At 41.1% G+C, this 21,070-nt stretch overlaps 1 protein-coding gene across 1 annotated transcript in view; it reads right to left on the reverse strand.

Moving 5' to 3' along the window:
* Positions 1-21,070, reverse strand: part of LOC117470717 (oxysterol-binding protein-related protein 10-like) — a 65,493-nt gene that overhangs the window by 38,045 nt on the left and 6,378 nt on the right. The window contains exons 2-5 of the mRNA XM_034115560.1: positions 18,018-18,196; positions 12,283-12,362; positions 3,556-3,648; positions 1,826-2,108 (exon numbers count right to left, since the gene is read on the reverse strand). Coding sequence (XP_033971451.1) covers positions 1,826-2,108; positions 3,556-3,648; positions 12,283-12,362; positions 18,018-18,196 — 635 coding nt within the window. The remainder of the gene's footprint in view (positions 1-1,825; positions 2,109-3,555; positions 3,649-12,282; positions 12,363-18,017; positions 18,197-21,070) is intronic.

The raw sequence follows: 21,070 nt of genomic DNA on the forward strand, positions 1-21,070 counted from the left end.
TGTTCAGTTTTTATGCTCCATAATTCTGAAACATACTCCCGGAAAACTGCGAACTTGTGCCAATTAACCATCAAAGCTGAATACTTTTCTGTTTGCTGCTTTTCTTTTCAAATCAAATAATGATTCATACCTTGTAAAGCACAGACACTTTTGTTCTTTTAGTGTTTCTATGTCTTACAGTGTATTATAGTTTTTTGGTACAATAGTAGCACTATCGAGATAAAATAGGATTTTTTTAGAGACAAAATCTGTCCACTGACAGATGGACATGATTTAGACAGCCGGCAAAGGATTCGAAACCCCCTCTGTGTCACTTTCTGGGTCAGAGGTCTAGGGCCACATCCTGCCATGCTGACAAACACCATCTTTGTGACGGCTGGTAAAAACATGTGATGTATAAATCTCACTGTCTTGTGTCACTTTTAAAAACTATTCAAATGGAATTTAATTAGCATTTTCTGTATCAGATAATGTCATAAAAAACAACTTTAAGCACCCTTAAATGGCATTTAAAAAGTGCAGTCTTCCAAAGACTTATCCTTAAACTGGTGGCAAAAATGTCATGATATTCTATAAAGGCCCTAACTAAATCTCATCATGCAATGCCTTGTTTTATTAAGTATTCTTATTATCTTGATTCTGCCTGCACTGCATTTTAATACGCACATAAAGTAAACTGAGCTGGTAGATTTGTTAACAAAATGCAATGATACTTTTGAGGTACCTATGGTGACAGATGGAGACTGACAAAGGCCTCCTTTTGATTCTTTTTGAAGTTGTCCTGCTAACTAAGCTAACGTTTTAATCTCATATTGTTGGCTTTCTTAGCCAGGTCTCGCTTGGAAAATTGATTTTCTTCTTTCTCAAAGGATAAATGATCACTTTGTGATGGACAGCAAAGGAGATAAGCTATGGCGCATTTCCACTACACGGCCTCGCTCGGCCTTGCTCGGTATGGCTAGGCCTCGTTAGGACTGGCTCACATTATGGCGCATTTCCATTACAGTTTAGGAACTGGGGTAGTATCTATAGTAACGCAGTGTAGGCGGAGCCGTGACGTCATCTTCAATGAGAACCCCAGAAAAACAACACAGCCGTTAGCTGTTAGCACTCAGAGCTCACAGCTCCTCATATCCGTTCAGAAACTAGACAAAAGTTAAACAAGTACAAACCACAGACTGCCTGTGTCATGGCGAATACAGTCGCTGCTTTATTTATGTCTGTATAGGCCGTTGTTGTGAGTGTGGACGGTCGGAGCATATACTGCGTTAGCTTAGCCAATCTCCATTTAGAAAACACGCATTTTAAAAGGTTTTTCCCCTGCTGTCTGTCTGCAGACTTGTCAAAGCATTAATTCATGGTTTTTACTAACCGGTATCAGTATGTTGTTACTTCGGCATCATTTTGAAACGTGTATTACAATTAAATCACGGTCAAATATGTCCATCTTGTTGTAGTTGTAGCCCCCTTGCCAGCGATTCTCTCTCTAGTTTAGCATACTCAGCCCGACTCAGCCTCGTTGTCTCTGGCCCTAGACCCACGATTTTATGAGGCCAGAAAAACTGTGAATTAGGACCCGCCGGCCGGTACTAGGCCAAGTGGAAACGCAACCAAAGACGGGCCGCTGACGTCACAGCCCTCTTAAACCGTGCTCCGCGCTGTAGTGGAAACGCGCCACTAGAGGCAGTAAGGTATGCTCGGTTCTGCATTTACAGTAATGGGTTGGAATGAGGTCCCATGTTAATACCAAATAAAGATGGTGACAAAAAGTTTCATCCTTTCCTCCACTGGTTATTCAAATGTTACCAGTCATCAGTAAACTCACCCACGTGTTCCCGGCCCTGGCTCTGGATGTGGCTCTCATTAAAGTTGCGGGTCGGGCTCTCAGACCTGAGGCCCCCCGGCTCCACCTGGCTCACAGTGGAGCGCTGACTCCAGGACCTGACTCTGTCCGAGGCCGCTGCCTGATTCAAACCCGCTGAACTGTTGCTGGGACTCGGCATGTGGTTCTGGTTCTGGTTCTGGTTCTGGTTGAGGGCCTGGACCACATTGTGCTGCAGCATACTGAGGCACTCCCCCAGGCAGCTCAGAGTGGCAGCTGAAGTGGCCTTAAAAAGGAGAAGGTCCTTGTCCAATGGAAGGAGGAGAGAGATAAAAAGGACGGTGAGAAGGGGAAACATTCACATTTTAGTTTCAGATTTGTCTTGGTTTATCATCTATGAGTGTGAGGGTTCTACAGTACTGCAATACTACGTGGTGTTTGTCCACCGCTTTATAGTCAAAACTGCACCACCAATTGAATCAGAGATACAGGATCCCAGGATTGAATGGTAAATGGATTGCACTTATATTGAGCTTTATCAGGTCTTTTCGACCCCCTCGTCGCTTCATAGCTTTACATACTACGAGTCGTTCACCCATTCACACCTCATTCATGCAGAGCAGTACCACTTGCTCTCCCAGTGTTTCTCAAACTCTTTCATACCAAGGACCACTTAACCAATATAAAAATACTCGCGGACCACCTAACTCCCCAAATATCCAGAAACAATAGGCCTGCTTACCACTCCAACAGTATAACAAAGTACAGCCTAATAACTACAGCTTAACCTTCTCTATATCGCCTCGTTCACACATTAAATCAACAATACAAATACAACTATAGATTATATAAGCATTTAGTTCAAATGAGATTTAAAACGCTCTCAGGTTTTACACCTCTTATGAAATGTAGACTACATTTATTACGGGTTTATGTCCGAGCCAACAGACTCACAGATCGCTGGCTACTGAGAGAAATGCAAAATACACCGCATGTAGTACGACACAAACCTCTGCTGTGGATTTTCAAAACAAAATACAGTAAAACTTTGGTCGCAGGCCCAAGTTTAACTCTCTGAGGTCTAAGCCCTTTTTTCACATGTTAGGCTCGCCTGGGCTTTTTTTGTAAAAATGCTATTAAAACATGATCCTTGGTGACCATCGGGCTGGTCTGCATGGTCTGCCTACACAACAACAATAAAAAAACGTTTATGCAGCCCCAACAACAGCCTCTGATCATCAACAGACTTCATGCAATGCTTCATCGGATGCATATATTAGATAATAATCTCTCTCTCACTCCTAACACATCTAAATCTACTTTCAGCATGGATACATGTTCATAAAATACATCCATTGTTTGTTCTATATGCTTCTTGAAATCCTAAAAAACACAGTTTTTCTAGAACAGATTACAAATCGCCAGAAAATGGTACAAACAAGTGGCAACATGTGTGACGAAGGTGTTGTGCTGGGCTATATCATGCAATCGAAACTTAAGCTCGCTCCATTGCGGAGATATTCCCGCAAGAGTGCGGACCTCGGGGTCAACGAGGGTATGAGAAAATTAGATTTTAAATGTACCGCATCAAACAATAACCTTGTCTTGAAAACGCTGTTCTGTCTTCAATTCAAAAAGGCAGAGCACAATACCACGAGCAGACTTTAAAGAGTTATTGGTTTAATATAATTGGATTATGCATTATGCTTTTCATTGGTTACTTATCTAATTACCTCATCCAGGGAAGCGAGGGGTCCACCTCGGGGGGGTAGGGACTCTATAGAGTTGACCAGGATCTTCTGCTGCCCTTCAGCCTGGATCATCACCTTCACACAGACACAAAGAACACTTTCATAATCAAGGAAGCAAAAGCATCATGTAACCAACTTGGGGAAGCAATGATTTGTCACCTCTTCTTCCTCAAAGCAGTAATATTGAGAGTTGATGCTGTGATTGACACTGCATGATTCTGGTTAGACTCTCAGTCAACATAAACAGTAACCGCCTCTCCAGAGTTTGTATGAGACAATAAGCCCTGGTTCTGCAGAGATTGAGATTAAAGTCCAGGAGGAATTTGAGATGTGATAGAAGTGGGAAGAGGGAGCACCACAGTATGAAGAAAGAAAGGAAAATGTGGTTCTTTCTCTGACCGCAGGAGGTAATACTTTCTGACATGGCTGCTGCAGAGCAGAGGCAATGAGGCGTCACAGAGTGTTTAATCATGTTTGATAATGAGTCGTGTTTAATGAGTGTGTGAGATGAGCTGAGATCAATGTCTGTCACATGCGCACTCATACTTTTGAGTTCAACAGCAACTAAAGCTTTTTCTTTATCCCCCGTCAGGACATTTGCCTGCCTCTAATCTCCAGTCTTAGGGGCTCAGTCAAACAAATTCTACATACTAGTATTACATGCTGTGTATATGAAACCACTGCAATCAGTGCAGCAACAAAGAAACCCACTGCAGATTGTATGTTGTATTAAGTTTAATTGAAAAAAACAAGATTTCTTGTTACTTATATATACTTGTTTACCTGAAATGATTTGAGTATGTTTTAATGCTCACATGTTTTTATGAGTCCAAATGTGTGGTGGGTGCCAATGTATATTATAATGTATGCCCCCCTGTGACTGAGAGGAACCATGTAGTGTGAAATTGGTCGGGTTAGTTTGGGACTGTCTCCAGCCCTTAAGAAAAGCAGCGTTGGATTGTCAGTCTGTCCGTTATTCCAATACCTCGGTCCAGGGCAAGTTATAGACAACATCTGCATAGATTCTCAAGTAATATTCTATGAATGTTTATGGTTCTTGGAAGGTGATTATTCGAATTGTGGGTCCCCCGTTTTCTTTTATCTACCAAAACCATCAGGTTAAAAGGCCCTCTTGATGGTTGTCAATGCTCCCCCAAGGTTAAGATACATGACTGATCATCCACTTGAAATACAATTCAGTGTGAGGTGTGCCATGAGCTCTGGGAGAACATCAACTCTCCCAAGCCAGATCAGAACAGACTTTACACTTTCAGCAAGATTGACAATCAGGCTTTCGGAGTAATGGATTACAGGTAACAGGATTACATAATCAGGATACAAAACAAAAAAATGTGTTGGCAGATTACTGGAACATAGAGATGACTAGGATTACACTCTGACAATAGATTTAAAATAAAGAACGATATATTATATGTAGACGTACTGCCTGAATTTTCTTTTTGGTTTTCATTTAGGCTACTTGAATTCTTCTTCATTTGAAATATATATATTATACATATATATATATATATATGGACACATGATTTATTACATAAAAATACTGTATTTGCTTTATTAATTAATTCACTTTACTATTCTGGAGGCCTAACACATTTTTATATCTTGATTTCTTCTTTTCTAAAGTCACATTGTTCTGTTCTTAAATAATACACTTAAAAGTCACCTATTATGCAAAATCCACTTTTTCATGTCTTTTATAGATAAATATGTGTCCCCTCTGTGTTCAGGAAAAAAGATTCCCTCTCTTTTGGTCCCGATCCATCTACATGAAAACCTGTCTGAAAATGAGCTGATCCGATTTTGGCCATTTTGTGATGTCATCATGTTTTTTTGGGTTGTGTAACCATTAGCCAATCACCAACCAAGGTAAAATGTAAGTAATCAAGTTACATTACTTCTATATTGTGATTCTTAAATTAGGTTAATAAATTACAATGTTTTAAAGGTTACTATTAATTGTAACAGAATACATTTTTAAAGTAACACTCCCAACCATGTATATGCTGGCCAAGGTGCAGATATATATAAAGAGATCTAATTATGTCTTTTTTATCGCATTCCTTGTCACTCTCTCAGACACTCTCACACATACAAACAGGCAGCGCTCAGATCGTGCTGCACTCACACGCCGCGCTCTCAGGGGAGAGTGAGTCATCAGCGCTGGGTTATGAAAAAGCAAGAGGAAAGCTATTACAAGACACAATGCTGTCACAGCTCAAATCAAGTATGCATGCAGACTTCAGAAACAATTAGCTGAAACTCTTTTCATTCATATGCACCTTATGTGCACTTTATGTGTAGAATTACAATGTTCCTTATAACCTTTGAGGATACACAGGAGGATAATAGTGTGTAGTTGATAACTAACATTACTGGGTGTGTTGTTCATTGATGTTAAGACTCTACTGTACTCGTAATTGTTACAAATACATTTTTGGATTGATCTCAAAAGTAAACACGATAGACCAATGAACCAGGAGACATGGACATGCATTGAGGCTGTGACTCAAATCTGAAATAAATTACATTTTACCCTTTTTATGTTTTAGGATTTGTGATAGCTGATCATTTCTTAAATGCTTAAAAATGTCAACCATTTGACCTTCATTACAAGGTTCAAGGTTCAAGGTTCTTTATTGTCAATCTGACATAGTTACAGAGTAATTATGTAGTTGAAAATCTTATGTCACAGGCTTCTCCAACAATGCAACATAATAACATAATAACAATAAGAGCATGAGCAATACAAAAATAATAATAGTTATAAAATGAAATAAAGTTATGATGTGGAATAGTGCAATAGAGTCTATATACAAGTTATTGGAATGATATATATATATTAGGTATTAGATAAATACTACTGAGTAGCAGTTGAATGTTTGATGTTGTTTCAACAGTTCAATTTTTTAACAGTCTCACTGCCCGCGGGAAGAAACTGTCTCCGAATCTTCTTGTCCTTGCCAGGATGCTGCGGTAACGTCTGCCAGACGGCAACAGAAAGAACAGTTTGTGGCTGGGGTGATGGGGGTCTTTGATAATCCGTAGTGATTTCTTCCTGAGCCGCTGGGAGTAAAAGGTCCTCCATGGATGGCAGCTCCGTCCTGGTGATGTGCTGTGCAGTTTTCACCACCCTCTGTAAAGCCTTACGATTGAGGTCGGTGCAGCTGCCGTACCAGGCCGTCATGCTGCCAGTGAGGATACTCTCTATCGTGCACCTGTAGAAGTTGCAGAGTATCCTGGAATCCATTTTGAACCTCCTCAACCTGCGGAGGAAGAAGAGCCGCTGTCGAGCTTTCTTGGTGATGGTGGTGGTGTGAAGAGACCATGTCAGGTCCTCAGTGATGTGGACCCCAAGGAACCTGAAGCTTTTGACTCTCTCCACCGTAGTCCCATTGATGGCGATGGGGGCGTGTCCCTCTCCCTGCTGCTTCCTGTAGTCCACAATCAGCTCCTTTGTTTTGCTGATGTTGAGATGGAGGTTGTTATCCTGGCACCAAGATGTCAGGTTTTCGACCTCCTCTCTGTACGCCGTCTCGTCGTCGTCTGTGATCTGGCCGATGACGGTCGTGTCATCAGCAAACTTCACGATGGTGTTGGAGCTGTGTGTGGCCACGCAGTCGTGGGTGAACAGGGAGTAGAGGAGAGGGCTGAGCACGCAGCCTTGAGGGGCACCGGTGTTGAGAATCAGGGTGGAGGATGTGATGTTTCCCACCCGCACTGCCTGGGGTCTGCCCGTCAGGAAGTTCAGGATCCAGTCACAGAGGGCGCTGTTGAGCCCGAGGTCTCTGAGCTTGATGGCCAGCTTGGAGGGCACAATGGTGTTGAATGCTGAACTGTAGTCAATGAACAGCATTCTCACATATGTGTTCCTGTTCTTCGGGTCCAGGTGTGAGAGGGCAGTGTGGAGGGTGAGGGCTATGGCGTCGTCTGTGGACCTGTTTGCTCTGTAGGCAAACTGCAGGGGGTCCAGAGAGTCAGGGAGGGAGGAGGTGATGAATGATTTGACTAACCGCTCAAAGCACTTCATTATGATGGAGGTGAGTGCTACTGGGCGGTAGTCGTTGGGGCAGGTGATGATTGTCTTTTTGGGGACAGGAACGATGGTGGAGTGTTTAAGACATGTGGGGACTACAGACTGCAGCAGGGACCTGTTGAAGATGTCTGTGAACACCTCTGCCAGCTGAACTGCACACACCCTGAGAACACGGCCAGGGATGCCATCAGGTCCAGGAGCCTTGTGTGGGTTAACCCTTTTAAAGGATTTACACACATCTGCCCTATTTAAAACAAAAGGGCAGTGTAGCTCCTGGTCCATCTGTACCTCCACAGCCCGGCTGCTCTCAAAGCATGCAAAAAAACTGTTCAGCTCATCTGGGAGAGATGCGCATGCAGACACTCCCGCAGCACCCCCCGCTGCTCCTTTGTAGTCAGTCATTGTCCTTAGTCCCGCCCACATATTCCTAGTGTTACAGCCTTTGAAGACAGATTCCACCTTTTCTTTGTACTGTCTCTTTACAATACATGTATTACTGTATGTGTAGTCTATAAAGGGAATACAGTATATGCAAATGCGTACATCATTTGAGTTAAAGCCAGTTACAATTACTACGCTGCTTTAAAGAGTTGACATTTTGTCTGTGGCGGATCACGGTCCCAAGGCCCGGGATGATACTTTTTTTAATCTACACTCTCTCCATTTTGGGATCATGCCACACTGAGCAACTATCATAGGAATGAATGGGGCCCTGTCTACAATGCTGTATCCAGTTCCCGTTACACATCCATGGTTAATGCTTTGCTCTCAGCCATGGGAGGCAGGAAGGGACTAATACTGATGTGGAACACTTTGATCCATTTCAATTAAGATGTTTAGAGCCATTATAGTGTTTTTGTTTTGGTGTGACACTTTGTTCCCTTTACTCTGCCTTTGCTTAGCCAACAAACCACGCCTGGCCTTACCTACAGTACTGTATCACACACAGGTATAATATCCAGCCTCTCTGGATATCTGCCTCTTTATTATAGGAGCAATTTTCTTTATGCTGGGAGTTTGTATCCGCACATAAAACAAATGTATCATGTGTGCTTCAAAGGCCTGTTTTTCCCCTCAATTTGTTGTCTCCATCAAAGCAAATCACTCTCTAACAGGAGAGGAAAATGAGACAATCACTTCCTGTCTCTCTTCCACTCTGCAACCTGGAGGAACCAAGGTAAATGTATTGCTTTATGATTATATAAAATGAAAATGCTGATGTGATACATAATCACAACAGCGGGAAAAGGAGATGCAATAGAACATCTTCGAAAGTGTATTAGATGTTTGTGGAAACATAAAAACACCCATGCAGACGTTTCTCTAACAAGTGATCCCAGACCTAAACTAGGCTGAGAAAGGTTGGGACAAAGATAGTCATAAGAGTTGGTTCCGAAAGCATTGAACCAAATAAAAGTTAGGAGGACTTGTTGACATCTTCTAAGCACCACCTGTAAAAATCTAACAAAAACAACGCATACACCTTTTTTACTTTTGGATTTAACAAAAGCAGAAACACTATTGTGGGATTATTTGGAAATGTCATCCCTTTTGTCTCTACGCTGAAATAAAGGCACTCTCTCTCCCAAATAATATCTTTAGAAAAACAAAACAAAAACAGGAGTTGAATATGTCATGGCCTCTTTATGACACACTCCATCATCTTCAGTAAATGACTCATCTAAGGCTCAGCAGACAGTGTTCAGCCAGAAGTCAGGCAAATCGATTCCTTAACTCGAGCTCATATGTAAGCAAGTGCAACACTTTTATATTAGCAGTCCTTCTATCATCCCAACCTGATGAAAACCAACATTTAGTCATGCAATCATCACGCTGCACTCTCACCTCCATCAGAATAAGAAATCAGAATTCCTTTATTCATCCCGCATCCGGGGAAAGGTACAGTGTTATAGCAAAAGTGGCATGGCAGGTTAAAAAGGCATGCAATAATAAACAGTAAGCTAACTTGTTAAATAAAGACAAGAAAAACACACATTAGTAATAGAATAAAACATAAAGACAGATAAGTACACCTCCATGGATAAAAGTGTAGCAGCAATTAAATCAACTAAGTGACATGAGTAACATATTACGGTGTTGAGAAATGTATGAAAAATTATGTAATACAAAATGTATGTTTTAAAAAAAAAAGTGTCTGTATTGCACATTGCAGATTTCCATCACTTTTGACCTAATTTTAGCAGTCAACTACACCAACAATCAACACCACAGAATTGATTGAATTGGTTAACTGTTTATGTGATTTAAACTAGTGATCGTTCGGGTCGAGTAATCCAGGAGGTTTTTTGTGAAGCGAATATCGAGGCTTGTATCGTGTTAGGCCAGGAAAGTCATTGATGCCTCGCTGCCCGTCGATACCATGTGACTGGTTCAGATTGGTTCAATCCACTGATGCTTAACAGTTCTACAACAAGTCACTATAACAAAGATCACACTGTTGAGATGTCATATCTGCCTGTTTCACACTCTTTGAGGGTTTGTGTTAAGCAAATTAAGCCTTGAGGAATAAGTATGTTACAAACCAATTGGCTGGAAAGCTTGAACGCTTCACAAAAGCTTCATCTGACATGTTTTAGCAGAGTTAACTTTGTCTTTGAGGTACCCTGGCCATTGGGGGAGGTTCCTTCCTGGTTCAGCAAAAGGTTTGGCTGAGGGTTGAGGACTGCTAAATACTGAAGCAGCCATTTGGGCCGAACCATGGGATTTCATGTCAAGGGGGGGAATCAGTCTTTTTTGTATGGTCTTTTCAACTGGTTTGGTATAAGGTTTGGCCAAGCTACTATATATCTTCAATTTTTTTTCTGTTGGCCTCTTTTAAAGGCACTAGTTAGTACGTTTCTTCTACCGACCAACCCGTCTACAGCGACAAAGACATGTAGGGCCATTGCCAAAGACAGAGCCAGAAGGAGAACATAGAATTCATTTTTTTCCATTAGTCACCATGGGGAAATAAATGTCTGTTTTTAAAAAACTATGTTGAGAGGTGAGGGGGTCCCCTGTGCGTCATAATACATAATAACCCTCTGTGTGCAGCCATAAAAAAGGAATGAGGTTACATGGTTGATGCACGCTATCCTTGCCAGTGTACGGCAACAAACATTGGTTGGTTAAAGTGTAGCTATTTTATAAAAGTATACAGTTTCAAAAACTGTTCCAAAAGTGGATGAAAGAACCTGGTTTAAAGGTGACCTATTATGCATTTGTCATGTCTTTTATACATAAACATGTGTCCTCTCTGTGTAAAGAGACTCTGAAAGTTTCAGAAAAAAAGATTCTCTCTCTTTTTGTCCTGATCCATTTATATAAAACCTGTCTGAAAATGAGCTGATCAGATTTTGGCCACTTTATGATGTCATAACGATTTTTTTGGCTTCTGTAACCATAAGCCAATCAGCAACCAAGGTAACCCCCCCCCCCCCCAACTTATCACCTGAATCTCCTCCTAGAGCACCTTTGTGTTCTTTTTAACCAAATCTCTCTCAGAGGGGTGTGGGGAGGGGCTCCTTATTTTTCATCTAAAGTAACAGACAGAGAATCAGCACTTTTGAAACAGGGCTGAAACAGAGGGGATTATGGGATGCTGCAATGATCCGTTTGGTATTTGGAGCCAAACACTTCAGAGACATGTTTTGTATATATCTGAGACCTATATATATTGATGAAAAAGGGATGCTCCAAATCTAACGCAAACACGCCCTCAAGAGGCATGGAACATTTTATTGGTCAACAATACACCTGGCATTCTATTGGTTGGTGAATTTTGGCAGGGTTATTTCTCATCAATTTGTCCCAATCACTGGAGGGCAGGATATCTGTGCAAGAAACATTTCTGAGTGCAATCATGTAGTTTGAACAGAAGCATAGAATCTACCAGCAGGGGGCTTCTTGAAGAAACATGCTCTTGAATAAAGATAGGAATAAAACCTATATGTAGAGTGGTGCAGTAATGAGTCCTAAAACCCCCAAAGACTAATCATTAACCACTTCTGGTTCCCTTGTCTTGAATGATATGGTATTTTGAACGTGTTTGCGGATAGAAGGCTGAAATAAGGTGTGTGGTCAACACACGCTTTCACATTGCTTCTACAAGATAAAATACGTCAGTAAATACTCCACTTGTGAATGCCCGAAGCATCTATGTGTTGGTGCACACGACGCGAGTAGAATAGTGGTGGTGATGCGCAACTATTCTGTGATGTAGTTCGTTTATAGCCTATCATTAGCTTTTTACTTCTGCCCATTGCATTTATGCTTAAAAACGTACAAAGCGGTGTTTTTAAGTGGAGATTATGCGTTACGTATCATAAACTAGTGTTGGCCACAAAGCTTATTTTCTGCTATGTACTGAAATCCGGGGAAATCAAATTGCTTTTCGACGAGGGACCCTTTGTGATGCTAACTTCCGGTTTGGCCTACAAAATATGTCAACACTACATCAGTCTATAGGGAAGCAAAGAAGAGGACCCATATGGAGAGGCTCAGTATCAGGTTCAGCAATAAGGCGCTCACTTTGTGTGTGTGTGTGTGTGTGTGTGTGTGTGTGTGTGTGTGTGTGTGTGTGTGTGTGTGTGTGTGTGTGTGTGTGTGTGTGTGTGTGTGTGTGTGTGTGTGTGTGTGTGTGTGTGTGTGTGTACCTTGGCGCTGCTGTCAGAGTGGCGTCGGGAACACAGCTGGAGCTGAGTCATCCATAGCTCTTGGTCCTTGGCGTCCAGTGCTATCAGGAACAGAACACAGAGGCACAGAATCAATGTGAGTGTTTCCTGCTGTCTGTCCCTGGGCCGGGAAATCAGCTACATCGAAAGCTATGTTTTTTTAGAGTTGTGCTCTAATTCAAACTTTTCTAATTGTCCACACATTTCTTGAAAACACCCAACACATCTAGGAATTGATCCTACTAACAAGTATTGTGTGTAAATCCAAAAGCGATAAACCTATACAGTATATATATATATTTATCTGGGCTTTCTCTGGGCTGCTTCTTGGAAACTATCATGGACTGAACAAATTCTCTTCACAGAAGATTCCCTGCTCAAACAAATTGCTACTTGTACTCTTGTATATCTTAATTAGTGTAATAACATAAGCTCTGCTACTGTATATAAATATTGCTCTGCCTCCATTACAACTCTGGCACTACCAACTGTTTGTAATAAGGCCTCTCTGATGGAACAGATTGTAACAATGTGTTTGATAGGAAATGTAATATTGCATTATTAAAGTTCCTGGTACATTGTCCCTGCATCAGAAACCAGACAACAAAGAACAAATAGTGGTCTGGACTGGTTTATCTTTGTTTTGCTGCTGATGAGATGAAAGCTTTGGAGGCTACACAGAGGAGGGACAAAAATATCTGATCTGGATTTAACACAGCCTCGTCAAAAAGCCATCAGTGTGACAAAGAGAGGGAGGAAGAGACAGAGATGGACAGGCGAGGAAGCGTGTGAACAGGAAATCACAGCTGTCACATATGGAGATTAGCAATTCACACAACTCTGACAGTCACTCAGGAATACTTCGGCCCTGGAGCACTTGGTGCCAACAACACATTTCAAGGACTGTCTTCTTTCATCTACGTAACTTTGCAAAAAACTCTGGCATAACCTCCCTCCAAACGATGCATAAAAACAAGTCCATGTATTTGTTACTTTAAAATTGATTATTGTACTTCATAATTATCAGACTCTACCAAAGAGACTCTTAAGACACTTAAGTTGATTCAAAATGTGGCGTCACGCGTATTGACAAGAATGAGGAAACATATCATATTACTCCTGTACTGGCTGCGCTGCAGTAAAATTCTCCTTCTTGCCTACAAGGCCTTTAATGGTCAGGCACCATCTTATTTTAAAGAGCTCAGGGAAAACTTGACCTTTTGGAAAGGTAGGCAAATGCCGTAGGCCACAAAAAGCTATAGACTTATTAGGATTTAGATATGAAAAACATTGATTTAAGTTACTATTCTTACTCATTGTTCCCCAAAATAACAGATCCAATGATACTCAAACACAAACCAAAAATAGTTTAATTTTGAACTGCCAGAGAAATGTAACAGGTGATTGTCTCCCAACAGAGCGCTGGACGTCAATGTTAGCATGATGCATTATTATTCATTTAACTATGCAACATTGTGTTAGAATTGAAAGCCCCACCTTAAACAGTTGTTAAAGGGCCCATGTCATGGCCATTTCCACTGATCATAATTACATTGTTGAGGTATACTAAAATAGATTTATACTGTGCAATTTTCCAAACTCACATTGGTTTCGCATACAGCATCTCTGTCAAGCATGTGTATTCAGCAGTATTCACTTTCTCCACTAAACGACTCGTTGGAGCTCTTGCCCCCCCTCCCTGTGAGCCTAGTGTGCTCCGATTGGTCAGCTCGGCCACTCGTTCTGATTAGTCAACCACCAGAGAGGCTGCGCCCATGTCTAACAGTGCTTTTCCCGGCTGCTCTCAGCGTAACATCAGTCTTATCATGGCGTCGGCACAGCCGTATATTTTATATACATATATATTTTTAACTGTTGTTATAGAAGAGTGTGACGGCCCCAGGGCCTTTGTCTTACGATGGGGTGGAGCTGAAGAGGCTAATCAGCACGATCACGGACACCTCCGGACACTACGGCCCCAGTCTCTCTCCAAAGCGGCTGCAGGAAGACTAACTCTGCGATCCTCTCAACCACCTATCTCTGCATTTACCACAATAAATGTGCCGTGGTTTTGTAAACTCGTGTATGTCTCCTTGTCTTTGTGGCCTACGAGCCGCTCATAACAAAGAGTAAGTTATTTTTACCCGTTATAAACTACTACTGTTTGATGAGAAATTAAATCATGGTTTGCTATATATGAATTCAGGGAAGAAAGGATAGGCCTACTAAGTATTTCCATTAAACTTTATTTTTAGAAATGTACAAAATGAACATAAATATACATATATACACGGTATATCATCCATTCCTCCTCCTTGCATCTTGCCTGCGCACAGTCGGTGCGGTGCCTTTTAGCACGACGCCTCAGTAGTAGTAGAAGTGCCTTTTAGCACGTCATGGATTGTCCGCCAGGATCTGGCTGGACGAAATCAAATGCAAATCACAAAATATTAGAGAAACTTAGTTGTTTTAGATTCGTTAGTAGTAGTTGTGTAATGAACAGCTTGCCTGCTAATATGCTAACCTAGCTTTGTTTACCTTGGTAGCTAACACGATATGAACGTTAGCTTGGAGGAAAGGCAACTATAATGCAGTGTAATAAAACTACTATGAACAAAAGCTAGTGGTTCATATTAGGCTAGCAATAACGTGTTTATAATTGCAATCGTATACGGGTATTCTGCTACCATACAATGTAACTTGCATGAATACATTGTTTTGCGCTAGCATACAGCTAGCCTCGTTAGCTACATGCAGTATATGTACGCAGGGTTGCCAACTCTCACGCATCTGGCGTGTGACACACGCTTTCACTCTCAATCTCACGCTCTCACGCTGCCCAAACTATTCTCACGCCAAAAACAAGAATACGAAGACTAGAAACGGTTTTGAAAACTTTTGTCACGTAGTGATCGTCTTCTCAATAGAACATCTTTGATAATGTCTTCTGGCCAATCAGAATCACGATAACGGCGTGGTGTTGTTGCAGGAAGTCCCGACGGAGAATACTTTTGTGGTAGTACATCTCTATACATCGATACAACATTACGTGTTGATAGAAATCAACACGTAATGAAATAAGACCCCACGGTTTGATGATTGATAGGTGTGTGGGCTGTCTTTCATTTTGACACACAGAACAATGGGGGCTATCCACCCATATCCACAATGTAAAGTAATTCACACAGCCTCTTCCCTCTTCTCTCTGTGAGGAGCAGCAGGTTCAGCTTTCAGAACAAAGTAACAAAAAAATAATATGGCATTCATTTTTTTAAATTTGTAGTAATAGATTTATTTATTTTTCTTCTCAAGAGAGTACCAGAATGTTTATTTTATGTTAGGATTTTAAAAAATCTCCTGGGGGAGAATCCCCCCAGACCCCCCTGCAGGGGTTGGGTTTTCAGCATGTCAACTCTTTCACCTGTTGCAGGATTGGCTCCAGGTCGCCCTTTTTATTTACTACAAGACAAATGTGCCTTTTTATTTCATACAGTTCAATTTGGATTGAGACAGGGAAATAATCTAAACCTCACGCATGGCGTTTCACTGTCGGGGGGAGCGTGTATGTAATTACATTGCAAATACTGATTTAAGCCCCACCACTGTATGGGTTAGCCCTACCATAGATTACCCAACAAAAATACTCTGGAGCGCATGCGCAGATCTAAGATCCAGTAGAAATGATAAAAAAGTAAAAGTCTGCTGCTTATTGTTCTACTAGGCCAACATAGAGTCAAAGAGTACAGTATATGAGAGTGAGAGTGTGTTAATTAATATATTTGGCAGTTTGGAGTAAGTCTGTAGATTTGTTTGTGTGTGTGTGTGTTTCATGTATAGGCCTCTCACGATAATTCATTTTGTTGGATACATTTTCCCGGAAATTATTGCGATAAACGATAATATTGTCGGCACCGTTGTATGACCATTTTAGACCACTGACATAATGATAATATATAATAATAATTCAAGTACATCCTTTCAAACTGATAAGTCAATTAATTGCTTATCGCGACAGGCACACAATACAACAGTGGAAACAAACATGTTTGACTTTCATTAGTGAATGAAACTGTGTGCCCTTTATAGTCTGTGTCCATTATTGTGTATTTGTATATATTGTATATATATCCTATATATATGCTAAGGTCCCGCTGCTGACACGATAGCAGTCATGTCGTGCGCATATGTTTAATTAAACCGAATTAAACCCATGATATCACAATCTCACTCCAGCCAGGTACCCAAAGTTGGCAACCCTGTGTACGGTCACAATGTACGGTAAATCACAGTACAGTATACTGTATGAGTATTCCGTGTGTGTGAATGCAGACATTCTCCTGCTATGAGATACATGTATGCAAGGCCATCTGCTGATATTAGAGTTGATATATGGAAACTCTAGCAACTTAGTTAGCACAGTTAGCACTGTGTCAATGGCTTAGCAGTCCAACACAGTTTACACATTTAAACAGTCTTGTTTGATAAATACACAAATAACAATGCAAACTTACAGGTTGTATACCCAGATCTTCCCCTGCTCCAAACGGTCGAAACAAGCTGTGCATATCCGGCCTCAAACTGGGCAATGTTTTGGAAGCTTTCGTCTGTGAAATGCCGGTTCTTCGAACCTCTGGAGGAGGAACACGCCGCTGCTGGTGTAGCCATAGCTCTTCGGGATTGGTCCATTTCGTTCCGGGTACCGCATGACATCAGGCGGTACCCGGAACTAAATGGAAGACTCAAATGGGCAGTGACGTATCTCCAACAAGGCGTTTTGGGGAGGTATTTTCTGTGTTAGAGTTTTACTCGCTACAGGGTGTACTTTGAGGGTTTTGACTCTGCACACCGTTTACATGCATAAAAACCTTCATAACACACAAGGGGACGGGTAATAACCGGAAAAGCATGACATGGGAGCTTTAAGTTAAATCAGGTACATTGTGCTGATAATGCTTTATTTCAATCTCCACTTGAAGCACTATTTAGTATGACTTTTACTTAGTGGCATAAATAGTTCACTACTATTTTACTTTAATACGCAGCTTAGTTGAATGCTCAATTCTGATTTCAGAAGTATTTAAAAGCAGAAATAATTTGGTAAATTCAACGCCAGCTGTGGATGACAAACATTAGTTTTCTCCATCAGAAAACCGTATAGAATACATTTTAAATATTCATTTTGATATTTGTGGAAAACATCAAACTTTGGATATGTTGCCGTGGCCGCAGTTCGGACGTTGGTAGGCAATGCAACGGAAAACATCTTTCTAAGAGGGAGCAATATGATCACTTCGCGTCAGGATCCAAATCACCATGTCAGTGTTCTTTTTTATTAATGACCACCTCGTTGCACATTATCCCTTACAGAAATCTCCTTAGAACAAATATATCTTTCTTCCATTACTGCCAACACCAATATTCCCAGCTAGATAGAGTATGAAATTAAAGCAAGACTCCAGGAAAGTCGAGTAGAGTCCGGTTGTAAGGTTAGTTATTAACCCCCCCTCGCTGCATAAAGCGTAAATTACACAGTGCACTTCATGGTCCCCAGCCAAACACCTGCCAACAGATCGGATGAGTGGTTGTTGAGATATGCAGAGGACATACATACTCCCATACTGACAGTCACGGGTTCCTTTATGATTAATGAAATCATTTCCACAGTATTCACAGTCATACAGTGTCTGTTCTTCTGTGTTTGGATGTCATTCTCTTACCTCTGAGTTTGTAGGAATCCCCAGTAGTGGACTGAATGGTAAACATGTATGGAAACTCATCAGCTGAGACCACCACGGCTCCTAAGAGAGGCATAGACCCTCTGGGCGGTCGCTGGCTCTTACTCAGTTCATTCAGATGATATTGGAGCTGACCAACCTCTGGATCCAGAACAAAATATCTGCAGGAGAGAGAAGTGAGAGAGAGATGAAGAGAGTTTTAAAAGAAGAAACAAGAGATGGAGAGCGGTGGGACAGAGAGAGAAGGGCTGGTTTGGGTGTTGGGGTTGGAGTCTCAGCTATTAAATCTACAAATATTTCACTAATTTCAACGTGAAACAAATGTGGCTATTTAGGCTAACCGCTTTGGCTAGAAAGAGCTTTCGTTTTTGGTTGTTCTTAATAATTTGCCATTGGCTTAAAAAGCATGCGTTTGCCTTAGGTTACCAGTTCATTCATCACTTTATCTGCAAGGTTATGCTTGTTAAATGAGTTGTTTGAAAGAAAAATCTTGTTGGGTCCTACGGCATCAAGCATAGTTGACATCTACTTAGGTTAACGTATCTAGCTGAACCCAGGGAGGGACTGGGACTGAAGAATGTCCCGGAACTTCGACCCAGCCCAGCTCACAACAACTACGGCTAAATTGTGGCTGGATTCAAATGTTATGTTACCACTCTCAATGATCGCTCTTTAGCCAGAATTGGCCCAGCAGGATAGTTAGTAAACCACTCTGCACTGATATAAGAATGAATGTAGGTGATTCAGTATCTGCTGCTCACAGCTGATTTATAATATAAAAAAGCTCCTTCACTTCATGAAATCCCTGCAGCATGTAAAAGCAGAAAGAATGATGAAGCCTCTGAGATGTGCCACGCCAGCACGCAGAGCCGTGCGCACAGCCGGCCACAGATAACTTCATTAGATCTGCTGAAAGAAAGCTGCTGCTATATAACCACACCCAACTCGACACAGCCAGATGCCCCGGTTATAACTTCACATTCTGCAAATAGTGTTTTTCCTTTTCCAAAATACTGTTTTTTCCTTGGAAACATTGCGTTGTACCGATGCGCTCCGGCAGCTCTAACCATGTCTTAACAAAGTGCTCAAAAGTCACTATTTCTTAAGTGATGGTAGAAATCAAATACCTTTTGTTGTTGACCTAAGTGACTACAGATGAGGTCCAAGAATAGCAAGCCACATGAATGGGAGCAAATTATTTCTTAATGCTCTTAATGTTTTTTCATAATGGCTTGTTTTATGTTTACTTGATTCTCTTAATGACTGTTTTTAAATGCCGTTTTATAATGTGTTACCACTGCACTATTTCTTAATGATCTTAAAGTTTTTCATTTTTGTAAAGTACTTTGAATTGCCTTGTGTTGAAAGGTGCTACTGTATATAAATAAACTTGCCTTGCCTTGAAAATGCAGCAGCAGTGCTTTAGCCTAATCTGATATTAGGGTATCAGCAAATATATCTTTACTTGGCAATCATGATATTTAAAGGAACAAACACATAATTATACATTTATGCCGCGGTCAGTCGTACTTGACTAACAGCCCTACTGTGATTCTCCAGAACACACAGATGGCCAGAGCGCCCCTGGCTGAACCTCATTGTGTCATTCACCCCCTTTTTGGCCTCTGTTTGTTCTCAGGCATGACAAACCATAACTTACATTTTAACCATTTTCCAATAAAGTAGCCTACCAATAAACTGAGCAACATCAAACATTCTTCAAATCAGAACCAAGTTTATTAACAAGTATGTTTATACTGTACAGACAAACACATGGCCTGCACAGCATAAGGAGTCCCACATGGGGATGGAGGTGGGAGGGGCTACGTTCTTCCTGAGGTCTTTTACAATCTCTACAGAGTGTTTAACTCGAACTTAGTATTTCTTTCACAAGATCACCAAATGGTGAATCTCCCACCTGTGGACAGGCTGACCCTCACCAGAGGTCCAATTAGTTCAGTAAGGTAAGCAATTCTAAAACATTGGTGATCTCTTAACTTTCCATTTATTGGTCTGAGACTGTAAATGGTAGGATTTTACAAAGTGCGTTTAGAGTCTTCCAGCCTCCAGTGCTTTCACACCGCATGTTAATTCTTACACTGACGGCAGCTGCCATACAAGGTGCGAAACTGCTCAACATCTAATCCAATTTTATCTCGTTCACACACTCTCAAACACCAATACTTTGGCACCTTTGGGGAGGGAAAAGATGCAAGAAAAGACACCTGGTATGCTATTACTTGTACAGACTTAAAGGTCACCTATTATGCAAAATCCACTTTTTCATGTCTTTTATACATAAACATGTGAAAAAATATTTGCTCACTTTTTATCCTGATCGATTTATATAAAAACCTGTCTGAAAATGAGCTGATCAGATTTGGGCCACTTTATGATGTCATAATGTTTTTTTGGCTTGTGTAACCATTAGCCAATCACCAACCAAGGTAACCGAATAATGATTTTTTTGTAATATCAATTCTATATTATACAACTATGGATATTAAAAATACGCAATAACCAATTATTTTGAAAGAATATGTCGGCTAATTGATATAGTTATGCTAATTTTCAGGTTCAAATGTGTGTTTTGGGCATGTTATGCGACATGTTTACATGCTTTAATTATCAGAAATGTCTTTATTTTTCTTTTGGTCAACCAATAGAAGCGTGAGTGATACATGGTGATGTCACTTTGTTTGGGAAATAAACAAAGGAGTCCAACGGAGCCGTTTTAGGCAGGGGGGGAGGGAGTGTGTGGGAGAGAAACTCCCTCTGGAGGGAACTTTGGGATTTTAGCCTTTGCAGACCATTTACATGCACAAAAACAGGAAAGGTTAAAACCTAAAAAACATAGCAGGTGCCCTTTAAATTCAGAGACACCGTGAGGGAGTGAGACACAAATTATTGTAACATCCTCTGCAGCGTGGTGGGGAGAAACAACATAAAAGCACATCCATTGAGAGTCAGTGTCATGCTCTGGTTGTATTATTTTATCTCTCCCCTTTGAACGTCCTTCTTACACTGACTCTGTT

This window comes from Trematomus bernacchii, unplaced genomic scaffold (genome assembly GCF_902827165.1).
Source record: "Trematomus bernacchii unplaced genomic scaffold, fTreBer1.1, whole genome shotgun sequence".
In the NCBI taxonomy this organism is placed as follows: Eukaryota; Metazoa; Chordata; class Actinopteri; order Perciformes; family Nototheniidae; genus Trematomus; species Trematomus bernacchii.